The sequence below is a fragment of the Lepeophtheirus salmonis genome, chromosome 5 (genome assembly GCF_016086655.4).
Source record: "Lepeophtheirus salmonis chromosome 5, UVic_Lsal_1.4, whole genome shotgun sequence".
Classification (NCBI taxonomy): Eukaryota; Metazoa; Arthropoda; class Copepoda; order Siphonostomatoida; family Caligidae; genus Lepeophtheirus; species Lepeophtheirus salmonis.
Window position 1 is genome coordinate 6,491,903 of NC_052135.2, and position 16,205 is coordinate 6,508,107.

General features: G+C 33.1%; 1 protein-coding gene and 1 long non-coding RNA gene across 2 annotated transcripts in view; both read left to right on the top strand.

Annotated features, from left to right (window-relative positions):
- Positions 1–15,577, top strand: part of LOC121118537 (uncharacterized) — a gene marked incomplete at its 5' end in the record, with an annotated part of 37,835 nt that extends 22,258 nt beyond the window's left edge. The window contains 5 exon segments of the mRNA XM_040713120.2: positions 13,469–13,581; positions 13,648–13,954; positions 14,012–14,255; positions 14,317–14,648; positions 14,706–15,577. Coding sequence (XP_040569054.2) covers positions 13,469–13,581; positions 13,648–13,954; positions 14,012–14,255; positions 14,317–14,648; positions 14,706–15,172 — 1,463 coding nt within the window.
- On the top strand, positions 3,525–3,695 carry LOC121118538 (uncharacterized). The gene is made up of 2 exons (XR_005864490.1): positions 3,525–3,585; positions 3,649–3,695. It is a non-coding gene; the product is annotated as an uncharacterized lncRNA (long non-coding RNA).
- Positions 15,578–16,205: the final 628 nt, after the last annotated feature.

Sequence of the window (16,205 nt, forward strand, 5' to 3'; positions counted from 1 at the left end):
GTCCTTAGGCCAGAATTCCACATTCTCCTTCAACCACTTCTGGGTGTTCTTGGCTGTGTGTGTGGGTGCCCCATCCTGCTGGAAACACACCCTCTTGCCAGGATACTCCTTCCTGATCCATGGGACCACCTTGGTCTTGAGCACCTTGATGTAGTCCTCCGAGGTGAGCCTGTAGCCCTCTCGGAAGAAGACTGGAGGCATGGCTTTACCATCTGAGCCAACAACTCCAAGCATCATGATGCTGGCTGTGTGCTTGGTCATGGACACATATTTCTCAGATCCCACATAACCATTAAGGCTAATGTAGCGATCATTTTTGTGGTTGAAGACTGGATCCACTGTAAAAGTTTTCTCATCGGAAAAAATGAGAATTCTGTCCCCATTGCTTTTCATGTTGTTCAAAATCTTCTTGCATCGGATGTATCTGGCCTCCATATTGGCCATGGACAACATGGGACGGGTGGTGCGGACCAAGGACTTGCCCCCAATGTCCTTGACAATGTTGGCAGCAGTAGTCTTACCCATGTTGTTCTTCTTGGCAATTGTTCTGATGCTCAGAAGAGGGTTTATCTTGATCTGGGCCCTGATCTTCTTCTTAGTGGCCTTGGTGGCCTTTAAGACAGGTCTCCTACTTCGAGGCTTGTCTTCAAGGCCTTCCTCCTTGTCCAACCTCCTCTTGATCCTGCCAATGGTGCTGGCGGACATGCTGGTGGCCTCAGAGATCTCCTTGTGGCTGATTCCTGCACGAAGCAGAGCAGCTACTTCATGTCTTTTAGCCTCCATGTCAAAAACAATTATGAATTTCGAAATGTTATTGAAACAAAACTTGTTAATCTGGAAACAGTCTTTAACTTTTATTCACGCAACATTTACGTAAAAATCTCTAAAACCTCGACAAAAAGCCATCGAATGTACCGGTCAAGACTTTCGGGACACCCGGTACAATAAACTAGCCAAGGTGTGGAGTCTAAATTGGGTAGAAATCCATCAAACCCCGAGCTTTTGTAGGGTTTGGGGGGAGCCAGGGATCTCAAACGAGTGGCCTCGAAAGTTGTAGTCATATTGCAGTGTTTGTTGACTGTAGCACAGTACCATGATGTTTTCCCACGAGTCGTTTAGCTTTGGCTGCACTAAATGAGCTCAAACGGGCAAGGATGGCCGAGAGGAGAGAAGATTGATGGGAGAGGGAAAAAATTTCACTCTTCTAAAAAACAACAAAAATTATTCTGTAATAAAAAATGTACTAACTAGGATAAACGTAATTAAAGCGCAGTTTTCCGGATAAATATAGTTTTTTGGAAAAAATAAAATATTTTTAAAGAAATTAACCTCAAATAAATCTTAAAATCAAGTACGGATGAAATAAAAAATAAAATGAATTATGAAATAGCTATGACAGTGAGACGAGGTAATCGACAGCTGACAACAAAAAAAGATAGGGGGTTGTTGTATCAGCGCAGTAACGCCGTACAGTACTCCTAAATGAAAAATAATCTTACAATTACTTGTGTTTTTGTAGATTTATTAAATAAAAGTACCCGTACTTAATTAAAAAGGGTATTATTGTTTTAACTTTCAATTATTTTAAGTCATGCACATAAAATAATAAAAAAATTAACTTGGATCTAAGCACAACTAGTTTTATATTTTTCATTTTCATTTTACGTTCAATGAATACTAATTTTTCTGAATATCAATACTATTATTTTTTTTATATTTTAACATTCCTTATACTCCCAATTTTTTAATGTGTTTTAAATTCTCTCAACCTTTCCAAAATATATTTCATTATCAATTTTATTATTATTTTCCTTCCCATCCCCTTTTTGAATATACGTAATATACATACATATATCAATAAATGAAGAACTTATTCTTTATTTTATCCAAATATTAATCAAGAAATACATTAATAACAACATCGACAAAACAAAACGACAAATATGGGAGGGGAGAAATAAAAACAGGTAGACCCGGATTGAGATCTGATAAGCAAGTTACTATGTGATTGGAAATAACTGAGAAGAAAGTATTTTGAGCAAGTTCGGATATATAATTATTTTTAAACATTATAGTCTATCTTAAATTTTCACTTTCACATTTCCCTTAAAGGTATCACTAATGATGAAAACTGTTTGTTTAATGAACATGCTTAAAAAAAAAGAAATCGAAAATCAATATGTTAACCCTGACAATTTGAGGAATGCATTAGAAGATATAAGCAACAATCAGCTTTAACAAGGGAGATGGGGAAAAGAAAAATAAACAGATATGGGTAAGGAGGACTCCGTTGGTGATCCTTAATTCTATTCTAAATTCAACAAGGACTTACAATTATAAATCGGCAACAAATCCTCAGGATTACACTCAGTCTTTTATGAACACAAACGAATGTTCAATCAGGTTTGGAATATAATTGAATCTATTTAGGAAAGGATGTTCACCACTAAGGAATTAAATAATAATGAGAACTCCTTAGGAAAAGAAAATTCATTCTTGAGATTACTAACTCCAAAATATCGGTATTCCCAGGATTTACATGACTGGGGTTCACTCTATCACATTCATAAAAAAGATGGGAGGATGATTCCATACGATCCTTGCAGAAAGAGCAGAACCTCTCTGTTTCATCTTTTTTCAACCTGTTGGTGAAGACTGTTGATGTAGCTAGATGATATCGTAGCCATCTGTCTCGCTTGATCCCACGTCATCCATCCTTGTGTACATTCTATTAAGTTTTCGGAGTAGTTGGAAAACCTACAGAGTTGTGGGATTAGATACTTTCATTTTCCCGAGCTTCTTTCGAACATATTTCACATAGCTATACTTCTATTTTTTTTTTTTTTTTTTTATGTCGCATATTATCATCCCTTCTTTATTTAGTTTGAAAAAGCAAGATTTGTGGTCAAAAAGCTTCTCATTATGGATAACTGTAAGAGTTCGATGATCATAATATGTGGAGAGCCCTTTGTAAATTCAGTGTATGAGTATCCACCTCAAGGCAGCTAATACTATCTGAGAGAGAAAATAAAATACTAAAAATTAGAGGAAGAAAATAAGCTAAGAAATATGTATTTCTTTAATGAACAAAACAGATAATAAATTAATGAAGAAAAACTTTTTTTTCTGTTGAGTTGACAACTTTCAAATACAGTACAAAAAGTTTTTTTATATAACATTTAGCAGTAGTGTATATCACTATATTTTGTAGTTAAATGAGACCGGGGACAATTGTAACTGGTGTTGTGTCGGACCTTATTTACGACCGCGGTCCATTTCTCTACGGTTCTAGTCTAGTCTCATATGTCCGTCCTTATATTGTATTATAATGAAAATTTGAATATTTTCTGCAAGATATATACATATCTCATATATGGGCTTATAAAGAACCTACATTTCTAGAAAAAATTCCAAGGACCGATATGATCTATGCTAAGACTGGGCTGGACCGAATAAATCAGGACCGACACTACATTATTTTTAACTAGTGTTGTGTTAGTACTTATTTAGTACAGAAGACCGTGGTCCAGTTCAGTTCGTTCCCATCCAGTCTAATCCAGACCCACTTTTCAATCCGTGCAGAAGGTAAAATCGATCCTTCGTGAAGTCATTGAGGGGTTTTTCCTTTTTTAATTATTATTTTACAAGGTGGTCCATTGAAGTCTGAACACGTACTTATACAATAATTAAAGAAGGTTGAGAGATTGAAATTAATTCATATATCGGTATCTTAAACCATAAACAATATTTAGAAAGAAAACAAAAACAAGCTCTCTTGCTTATGTACATTTCAAGAAAATGCCTCTTGAAAGTGATCAACGAATTTCCATTCGCGTACTCCAAGTAGTTGGGCGTCTCTATAATCACTGCGTACGCCTTCAGCATGTCCAAAACGTTGAATAGAATGAAGGGCTCTCTTAAAAAGGCCAAACTGGATCCGGAGGAGTTAAAGAAAACAGTCCAGTCAATCCCTTCAAGTCCATGAGGGTACATGCAAAATATCTTGGGGTTTCACACCAGACTATCTAGAGAGCTATCACAAAAGTGACTGTATATGTCGAGGGGAAGGCCTTTAGTATCCGTCATCCAAACATCGATGCACTCAAAGCTACTATCAGCTAGCACTGGGATAGAAGACTTCATCTGCATTGGGTGACAGGACTTCCGCCTCCACCATTGTCGCTAATGGCGGCTACATTATTGATCAAGAGAGCTCAGACACACTTTCTATTTATAGTATTGATTTTGTTGAAATTTTGTTAATTAATATATTATATCTTAATAAGTTTAAATTCAAAGTGTTCAGATTTAAATGGAACACTCGGTATATAATAAAATGAACTATAAAAATAAGTAAAAATGTAATATATTTGTAATATATTACGTTATAATGATAAAATGGATATTTTTAGCAAACATATACAATGGTTAACATAAATATCTCATATATCTAACTTTGCTTAATAAACCATTGACATTTTTATAAAATAAAAAATTCAAGAGGCGGTCCTAAGACTAGACTGAACTGGACAGAATAAATTTGACAACTTTTCAAGTTGTTGAGTTATTAACTTAAAGATTTGATTTCAATCATAGATTGGCGAAAATTAATTTAATTCATTGTTCATGCGCGCACACACAAAAGACTCTCTCTCTCTTGGCTATTGAACCTGAACAGAACTGCCTAAAATTTATCTTATAAAGTGGGAGCTATTTTTAGTTGGGAATCTAAACTGGGTTGTTTTTTTCCCCCAAAGTTCCTATCATTATTATTTAATTCTTGTGAAGGACAGAACATCTAAGTATAAAGTAAAAACTAGTGCTTGTGCTCATGAAAGACTGACAGTAACGATCCGGAGTTATAACTGTAGAACTCTTGAATATTTTTCAAATTATCAGAATGACCATGTTCATTATCACTTTCTTTTATTTTTAAAGATCGGCGGGACATTTATTATACATCACTGAGCATGCACCTATCATGTTTAGGGATGAAAGTCGTGTATATTTAGGACATGTTAAAAAAAGAAAACGAAGAATTAACATGGAAACCATTTCAATTTATAGAATGTTTTGGAGGAGAGTAGCTTAGCTGTCAAGACGTTTCATGAAATCAGTTACAATCAGCTATAACGAGGAGGAGGGGGAGAAAGATATAAATAAGGACGTTTGTAAGAGTTACTCAGAAGTCGATCATCAATTCTACTCTGAGTCCAACAAGGACATACAAATCCTCAAGGTTACTTCCGTCTTTTATGGCCACACACGAATGTTCAATCAGGTTTGAATATAATTGAACGTATTAGAAAGGAAAGTTCACTACTCAGGAGTTAAATAATAATCGCAACAGCTAAGGAATAAAAATTCATTCTTCAGATTACTAATTCCAAAAAAACGGCCCTGATAAAAAATACACACAATTTACATCACTAATCATGTTGTATCCAAATTAATCCTAAATATTTTAAAAAAAACTCCTCAGTGAGTCATTTTTGAATTTGGATAAGTTATAGCAACGAAAGAAAATCAAATAGGACAAGTTTTTACAAAAACAATGATATTATAAGAATACTTCACCTGTGTAAAATTGTTTCATCCCTCAAAATCAATTTCTAACTTATGCCTCAAAGAAAATCTGACGAAAGATGATTGATTTTTTTCCCACGATAATTGGCATCATGTCTTACGATTGTAATGTCGATTTTGTGGCTAAAGATCTTATTATGTCTAAGAAAAAGGGTTTATCGTAATTGTTCTGATCTTCCCTGCTATAAATTTGCATCATGAAGGAACCTTGCTTATTGTATGATATAACAACTATGGTAGTGTGAATAAATTATCCCCATATGAATACATCATTTCAAGACGAGAAATAAGTGCTCAAAATCCCTTATTAAAAGAGGAGTCTAAACCGAAAATATGTGACGGTACTTGTAGGAAATATATATTAATCTTGTGTAAGGGCTTGTATTTGTATTAATTTAGAACTGAGAACTACAGTATAGTTTGATCTTGTTTTAATTCTATATATTTGAGATTATAACTCAATGAAAATATAGTTAATTTCGTTATCACTGTCATCACGAACTAGTTTTTAATACAGTTTGAAAAATAATCTTCCATGTAAACTTAAATATGACTTCATGGGGTAGAACTTGTGTAACAATATTTATAAAAAATGGTCATTATTGACATCAGGAGAAAGTATTAGTCTCATTTAAATCCAAGTTTAAAAAAATTATAATTATTTAACTACATCTTAATTATTTTAAAACGGAAATAATACATAGAAAAATGTATTTATTTCTACAGTTTATAGATATTACATATATACCGTTAAAATATTTAATTAACTTTGGGATAATCTTTAAATAATTTATGAAAACTCTTTTACATGAATGAGAATGTATATTTGCAATTTACTAGAAGTTCACCTTATAATGTGAGTTAGAAATCGTAAGTAAATGTTTTAATACCTACTTCTAGACATGCGACTTGACTTAATCACACAATCGAAGAATGGAGACTCGACTTGGACTCAAAAGTCGTTTGAACTTAATATAAACATAAGATACTTTTTAAAGTATTTTTATCTAATTACTTGAAATGGACTCGTTCAACACTTAAGCTCAAAATGTATTTATCTTTCCGCTAGTGAAGATCCTTCTTATAAGGCTGTTAATGAGCTAGTCAAAAAAGAAACCCATAAAATAAGGCGTATTTAATTACGTTATACATATAACATTGAACGATTATAATAATTACGTCAATTAAATCGTGGATCATTTTTTATACTATTCCATTCATTTTCAGCACATGAATATCAATTAATAGGATAAAAATATTTTTATAAATATATTCTAAAGAAAAAAAAATCCTTTTTTAAATCATCTTCTCAACATGAGTTTGGGATTTCAACAAGATATAATTTGTTATTGTTATAGTAAAAACAATAAATGTCTTATCCAAATTATGGGAATGCAATTAGTAATCATTAGTTTTTGATGAGTTTACATATACTAAATATTACATTTTTGTTGTTACCTTTCTACGCCTTCGTCTTCAGATTAAAAAAAGAAAAATCCAAGAAATGGAAAGTAAAAAATGTATTAAAAACTTTTATGCAGAACATTTAATTAAATTCACTAAATATCGATTAAAAATGGCTAAATATACGAATAAATCCTAAATATTGCATTATCAAGATAAAAAAAGAAATGCATCATGGTTTTTTCTTTAAAATACTATTTAATAAATGAATGAATGAAAAGGGTTATACGCACTTACTTTTATTCTAAGACCGCTCACGCTAAAATCGGCTTTGTATATAATTATGATTAGGATGTTAAAATTGTCCAAATCCTCGCAAGCATACGTTAAAAACATATTTTTGAAAAAAGACTCGTATAAGCCTGTCCGTTCCACGGACACATGAAGACAAACTCTGCTTTATTAATATAGATTTCTCCCTATTTTAAACATTCAACCGTATTAGCGAGTAAGGAGTGCAATACTTTAATAAGTAATATTTTTCAGTAAATATGTCGTATATCAAAGTTGCCAACACATGTTTTTCTTTTTGATTTACACTCAAAGAAGGCTTTAGAACATTTTCCCATCTTTGATCGTGATTCATGTTCCCCAAAATTTATTTACTATTTATTCCTTCATTATCACAGTTAACGGGTTACAAAGTCCATACAATGTGTTACATGCATAAACCTATCACTATATCAAACCTTTCCCCTGCAGAATGCAATGAATTAAATCTACATTCTATATTTATGTTCTTAATCGTTTTTTGTTTATTTTTTTGGCTGAAAGAATGATTAGTTGTTTATTAATATTAATATAAGGCATTTGCGTATTGTATTTTAAGACCCTCAGTTGTTGCTAATTCATCGTAAATTATTAGAAAAATGTATTAATATTATCACAAAAATGAACAATTAAATAGCCAAATAAATACATTTAGACTTGTATTTATAATACAATGCGCAAGGTAAATCGTGGAGTTGACAATCTGGATTACTTTTGGCTGAATATCTTAAAATACTATGTTGGGTTATTAAAAGTAAGGGGTATTCCGGTTAATATAAAACATATTACAAATCAACAATTATCAGTTTGTTGTGTAGCTCCTTAATTATTCGAAATAGTCAATCCCAGTCTTAACAATGGTCATATCAGACCTTACGACTGTCCATCATTGGGACCGGCCCTAAACTGTCGTTCCTTGGAATTTTTCCCTAAGATGGCAATAGTTCATTAAGCCAAATAACTATAATATAAGTTACATATGTCTTAAAATTATTGCACTTATCTTAACAAAAAAAATTCTTTTTCTCATTATAATACAATATAATAGGAATGTTGCTTAGTTATATACATAACTCTATTATGTAACGGAATAATTAAAAAAAGGAAAACCCCCTCAATGACGTCACGAGGGATCGATGTGACTTTTTTTTAAAAGGAGAAACTACAATGCATAGTTAAAAATTTGAACAACTCGAACTCAATCAAACTTAAATTGGTATATTGTCCAAACACGAACTCCACACGACGAAAATGAAAAAAAAAAACTAGAAAAAAACTAGAAAATGTTGATTCGAACACATCACTTGTACATACTGATGTAATCTCTCTATATATATATATATATAAACAAAGTTTATCTATTGGTAAGTTTGAATATTTCAATGAGAAATAGTCAGGCTTTTTGGATGCAAGATTCGGCGTCTATATCGGGTGCACCGTAGTATTGAGCGTTCCCTGTATTTACATATATAGTACTCCCCGATGTATTTGATCTGAAAAATAACAATGTAGTCATATTAATGAAATATTGCAGGTGGTTTTTTTTTGTTTTCTTGTAGCTAAGGCTCAGTAAGGTAGTGTTCTAGAGACCAAAGTACTCCCTAACTCATCGTGTCATATTATATTTTTCATATGAAGCTTATTTTGGGATTCTTGAGGTGACAACATGTATGTATTGAGTAACTACAAGTGTCTGTGATCGGATAGTAACTAATAGTAAAATTGAAGATTTTTGGCGTCTCAAAAAACTACTTTACAAATATGACCATTATCTAAATTCATTTAAAATCAAAAAAGTTATCGGCAAAATAAGAGATCGGTGAAAATTGCACTCTCGTTGTTGTTGTTTTGTTTTATTGTTTTTTTGGTTAAAATAATTTATTTATATTCTACGATACAAACAGTGTAAATAATGAATACACATAAAGATAAAAGTGGATCATATAAATAAAAAGCAAGAGGACAATTAAGTTTAAAAAAACATAAATGAACATTATTATAGTTCATATTTGATGTCCTGAAGTAAAATAACCTGATATAATATTTTTTTTTAAATTCTAAACATCAGCTAAGGTTAATAAAAAATGACGACAAAAAAGATGATGAGAGAGGGATTTTGATAGAAAGTGCTGAATATCGAGCAGCTGCACTTATCATTATAGCTCTTAATTCTTCCACATGTAATGGAGAGTCAATAGTTACCTTTTAGACATCAATGATTTAATAAAGCAAACTCCACGGCTTGGTGACCAACAGAAGTATTTTTATTTATTTTATAAGCTCCAAATAATATATTTGCCTTTATTAAGTTAGAAGAAATATCTTCTGTCACACAAACGTTGAATTAGATAAAATATTTGACTACTCTCAAAACTGGGTAATCAGCAAAAGCCTGTAGGGTAGATTTGAACATAAAACTGCAGTCTTTAACCGGATAATAAAATTTGATATTGTCACTGGAAATTTGAAATTGGGCCTTAAATTTGGTCCCGTCTGAAATTCCAGAAATTGATTGGAGAATTCTTCGTTCCCATGAAGGAGGAAGATCGAGTAGTTCCATATATTTAGATTCCTAGCTTAAGTCATGATAACTTAAAATTTTATGATGGGGAGTAGTCTTCTCTAATAAAAACGAATTCCCAAACTTATTAACAAAAGGCATTTTAGTCCTATTTTCGTAAATTATATCAATTGTTGAATCTGAAGGATAAGTAGGCCTTTCTTTCCATAAATTCTCTGAATAGACGCTAGAAGTGGCGAAAAACTTCCAAATCCTTAGTTAAGGGTGTACCATGCATAATATTTAGAGGACTTGAAATTCACCCTCAAGTCTCTCAGCGGGTATACACCTAATTCCTCCATTACCTTTTTGTAACGAATTATACTATATAAAAGGCAGAGTCTACCGCCTAATTTATACTTTGGACGCTTTAAAGCAGGAATATAATTTTTATGGAAGAAACCCTTAAACCATGCATCTTCTTGAATCATTGCAGATTTTGCTAGAGAAAGAATGGAGGTAGCCCTGTATAATAAAAGAGGAACAATTCTCAAATTCTACAAATCAATGCGTTTTTGTAGAGATAAATGACGCCATTTTTGGATTTGTTTGTTTACCATCATACTGTATTGTACCAATTACCTCTTGATACCCCATGTGTTGTCCATTCGATTCCTAAGATGTTCACCTTCGGTACAACTTTACAAGCTTCGATTATTGTAGAACTTTCCGGCTTCCAAGATCCAAGGGGAAGGATGATGGTTTTCGTTAGATTCATTTCTAATCCTGAATTGACCTTATATTTGTTAAAAAAAGTCAAAAGAACTTTGATCCTATACCGAAGTTGAATTTCTGAATTGGCTTCAATCATTAACGTTACATCATCAGCATATAGGTAAATTAGATGTGGAGTACCACAAAAAGAGACACCAAATCCCACATACTTCACTCATTTTACCATCCAACGAAATTATAGAAGAGCTGTTTGCGAGTAAAGCTCTGATAGGATTTTAAAAATAAACGTTTGGGGAGTAACCTTTTAACAGATCTCATAATGGGGCAGTGACGTAAAGAGTCAAATGCTTTGCAAAAATCAATTGCAATCAATGCACCAAACTTGTCACTCCTATTAAGAGATTCAATTGCTGTAGCTATATTTCGTGAAATATCCGTAACTTTTCTATTTCTCAGGAAACCTTTTTATTTGCTTAGCTAAAACACCAAACAATATTATGTAAGCTTTTATTCAAACTATGATGGGCCTCCAGTGATTGAAGTCTGTGCAATTACCCTTTTTAGGTATAAGAGCTATCCTTCCTTTTGTAAGAGAAAGGGACATTTTTCCAGACTTCTCCATGGATTTCCTACTTTTAAAAGGTATGGCACAATTTCTTCAGGCGCAAGAGAGAACATTCGCCCATAAAGGTCATCCGGGCCCGATGCTTTGAAATCCTTGAAATCATTCTTTATGTAATTTACGATGTTAGCATTGGTAAATACTTCAACCTTTGCGGTTCTCCTTTTCTTCGGGAAATTGAGTATCTCTCCGCCTAAAATATCCGAGAACCTTTTATGGAAATATTGCAATACTTCAGAAGGCTCATCGATTGTTCTATTGTTAACAACAATTTTTTGTATTGTAATGGGTGTATGATTATGTTTGCGAGGTAAATATTTGGTTCTAAGAATGGGATCGGTTTTGCGATCTAGTTTTCTTCTCATTTCAGTTTCAGTAATGTCAAAGATTATGTATGAATTCACCAAATCTGTGTTGTAATTTAAAAAAACAAAAAACAGAGGAGCTATTTAAAACTTTTTCAAGACTCTTTTGGAACTTATTTGCTTTCTTTTTATGAGATTTAATAAATTTTTCCACTGTTTTAACAGCAATATGAGACAATAATTTATATGAATCCATGAATGTATTAGCAACAGATAGATTTTGATCCATTTCATTTGTTATTCATCTTGTTAAATATCTTTAAATTCCAAAGATTTTAATTATACCTGGGACAAGGATTAACTACAAATAACTAAAAAATACCTATAATTATATATTAGATCTATATTTATATTCTCTGGACTCAAATGACCCAATAGTACTTATATATGCTATAAAATATAATGTTATAAATTGTGTGTTGGAGTCGGAGTCGGTGACATTCAAAATACTCACGTTGGAGCCGGAGTAGGGCATTTTATTTACCAACTCTTCAACTCTGATTTTAATGGTTGCCTGTACAGAATAGGTCTAAAAATAAGAAGAAATAACATTAAATCTATAGTCATTGTGATTCCCTGCTCGGTCCTTTGCTCGAACAACGCCGGGTAACTCTTTACTACTTTTCTCTACCATTTTAGCAGAGTTTTTCTGTTCGACAACGTCTTATAATCCCGTGGGTACTACAGCTAGGCATATAATATGGAAAAATCCCTTCATAATTGTTTGGGCATTTACTTTGATCCCAAGATTAGTAAAATATAAAAGTAATAATATGTAATATTAATTGAGAACGTATGCCATGTTGTCCCATGCAGCCACTATGAAGGACTTCAGTGAGTCCATATTTGGGAGTGAGGTCCATTTAATTTCCGTCTCCAAAGTGCACTATATACAAAAGTTCAGTGGGTTTAAATCTGGTGAGGATGGGGGTACATATCTCTTTGGACCAGAATCGAGCCATGTTGTCTGCATAGAACTTTTAGCACTTAGCGTACTTGTGAGAGGGGGTATCGTCTACAGATCCCTCATAGTTACCCTCCAGGTAGTTGGTCTTCAGCAATCGCAAGATGGTTTACCTAAGCACCTTATAGTAGGCCTCTTGGCTGATGTTATGTCTATTCTTGAAAAGAACAGAGGCATCTTTTTCCCATCAGAGGCCACAAAGCCGAGGACCATTGTTTTTGCCGGATATTTGGTGTGGTAAATCCCTTGGACCTCTTCTTTTGTTTCTAAATCCAGGCGATGTTCCGGTGGTTGTGGAATGGATCAACTGTGAAAATCTTCTGTCTCACAAAATTTTCACAATTGACCCACTTACCTTGAACCATGTGAGGATTTTAGTGCATCTCTTGAGCCTCCTGGCTTTAATGCCCTCTGTCGGAAGTTGACGTGGGATCCTTGTGAAAGAAAATAATCGCAAGTTGTGCTTTATAGCCCTCCTGATGGTCCTAGGAGACATAGAGAAGTCGTTGGCGAGGGGATTCATGGGCATAGTGGAGTCCTCCTGTATATATTATTCTCCAAACTTAACAAGAACTTCCTACTCCTCTTTAAACTATCCCCTCCACTTCCTGACATCCTTGAGAGCTCTTTTCCATTTTTATTTCGTCTTGGCCAACTGTATATTGTATAAGTTGAAAGTTGTATAAGCAAATTGTACAAGTTACAATTACTTTGTCTTAAAATTCTTCATTTATTAGTCATTCTAATAACAAACGATTAATTGATATTAGCATTTCATTTTGATCTATTAAAATAACATGGTTATTATGTATTTATGAGTAGTTTAACTGTAGGCATTTAAACACAGAATACTTATATTTTAGTAATTTGTATTAAAATAGTTAAAAATTGTACAACATATATATAATAATAAAAATTGAAAAAATAATTAATTATTCATAAGTATATTTAATTCTTAACAGGATTTCTAATAGTTGCTGCCTGCGTCATGACATTTGAAAATAAAGATAATGCTGCAAAAATTGGACCAACAGCAACAGACAAATCCAATGGAAATACTCAAAGAATACCTCATGTAAGGCAATTTATTTCTTCTTGATTTCATTTTTTAATAGTTTTTTTACATTTTTTTTCTTCAAAGATTGTACAATTTAAAAGTTCATCAAGCCAGACAACGTTTTTGGATCGAAACATTGTTCAATCATTAAATACTCCATCAATTAACATCGGGAGCCCTTCATCAAGTGTCACGAAACTTAGTAAAATTTCACCTCTTCCGTCTTCACCTCTGAATACAAGCAGTTCCAATGATCGCAACAATACAGAAGGAAATTCAGCTAGCGTTTCTTTAGCCGTGAAAAGAAGTCGTTTCAAGGGATCAGTCTCTCACAGTGGATCAGGATCTACAACAAAAAGAGCTTCCATAAGTGGACAACTCCCTCTTGAAGGTAACTAAATATATAAAATTAATCCATTTATTCACGAATTGAGAATGTTCTCTATAGATCCATCCACAATGGAGCCTGGACTTGCAATTATGGATGAAATTGGTCGCCAAGCTCTGACTAGTACGTTCTTAAACTTTCAAAGAAGTACAGCTCAAAAGTTAGCCACCTATTTCCAAAGTGATGAAGTAGTATTAGATCCCTTATGTGTCCCAAACAGTCTTCCAAAATGTCCGTCAGCTCCACATATACCCCAAGAGCCCATTCAAAATCATCCAATGTCTTCCATGAATGAAAGGGAAATGTATGAGTGTATTAAGTTTATAATTTTTTTTAAATAGAAATGTTTAATTGGGCTTATTTAGATCCTCGGAAGAAACGGATCCCTGTGCTCCTGAAGGTAACAATTCAGATGAAAAAAGCTCAAAAGTAGAAAAATTTTACCAATATAAAGTATTAACGCCGACAATGTACCGCTCATGCATGGCTGCCACACGTCAAGCTGTATCCATGGATTACGAGAGGACGAATGATATCACGAATAAACTTCACAGAGAGGGGCCATCCTTACGGATACAATCGCCAATTGTGAAGTATCAAGTATCACCGAATGAAAGCATTGATCTTGAATTAGGAGCCTCTGCAACCACTCATTTCTCAAGGAGTGCAAAATATCTTCCCTCAAAACGATACTCAGGTAAACGACATATGATTATTTATCTAAATGTTAGTTGGCAATCCTATATATTTTCAGCGGATGATGAAGAATCTGGATCCTTGACTCTGGATCTTCACGTTGAGGGTTCTCGGCCTGTAACGTTGGTGGTCAAGGATGAATCACGATACATAATAGCTCAAAATGATACACCCTCAAGGCCTTCATCCTTTTCTAAAAATAAAGGATGGTTTCAAGGCAGTAAAAAAAGTTTGGAAGAGCTAGCAATTGACCTGGATTTCATTGACGAGGATGCTTGTTCACTGCCAGAGGAAAATACGATATTCACAAATGCAAGTATTGAGTGTGAATATCAGAGTTGTACTTCCAAAGGATCAACAATCCCTAGAGCCTCTTCAAGTGGAACAAAAGTGACCCTAAATCTTGCCTCCCCTGAAGATATAACGGATGAGGAGGAGGCTAGTTTTTCTAGAAAGTTTAGTCAAAGACATTTTCTTAGGCGACAAGATAAGATTGACTCACCCAGCAGTCCAAGACTCTCATAAGTATCTACTTCTTCAATCTCGAACTCAAATAAAAACTTTTAAATAAAATGTACTTAAATGTACTATCGCTTTCAATGACAGGAAAAAAATTTAAAAAAATGAGTGAATTCTCTCAGCGTTTCATCCTTATCAAACCAACCATCTTTTCATCAAGAATTACTCTCAATTATTTTTTGAGAAATTTAACAATCAAATCGATATTGTATGTTTTATTACTGTTATTAGTACCTATCGAAGAAATCTTTAATATTTTTTTTCTTTTTTCAAAAATGTGTTTTCGAATATTAATTTATATATACACAAGCTATGAATTATATCATTATTGTTGTTCCATATGTATCTTTTCTAATAGATATTCCACTTGACAAATCTTATATAAATATAATTTTAAATCTGTCAATTTAATTTATTCTATAATGCATTTTTTGATTCGTCTACTGCTTGAACATTCCTGTGTGCTCATAAAAGACAGAGAGTAACCCTGAGGATTTCTTATGGAGTTATATTTGAAAGTCCTTATTGAACTACAAGTAGAATTGGGGATTCATGTGCCAATGTCCTTGTTTATTTCCTTCTCCCCTCCTCCTTGTCAGAGCTGCTTGTAGCTGATCTAATGAAACAAAATAACAGCTAAGCTGCTCTCCTTGAAAACATTTTTCAAATTGACAAGGTTACCATGTTGATTTTCGGTTTCTTTTTTTAACATGCTCAAAATACAGAAGATTTTTATTACTATCAATACATGTGTAACTATTCATTTACATAGACACATTACCTGAAAGGCACTCTCCTGTCATGATAGTTATAGCTGACAATATTAAACAGTACATTCTTATAATAATACCAGTTTTGAAAAAAATACTAAGACCTGCCCTAAGTAGTCATTAAAATACTCAGAATTGGTCAAGATAATGTTGTACATATGAAATTTTATTTTATAATATTTTTTACTACATATAACAATACACATGAATTATGAATCTGCCCACGATCAACCTCAATGACAGCTTCCAACCGCCTCCGCAACCCCTTG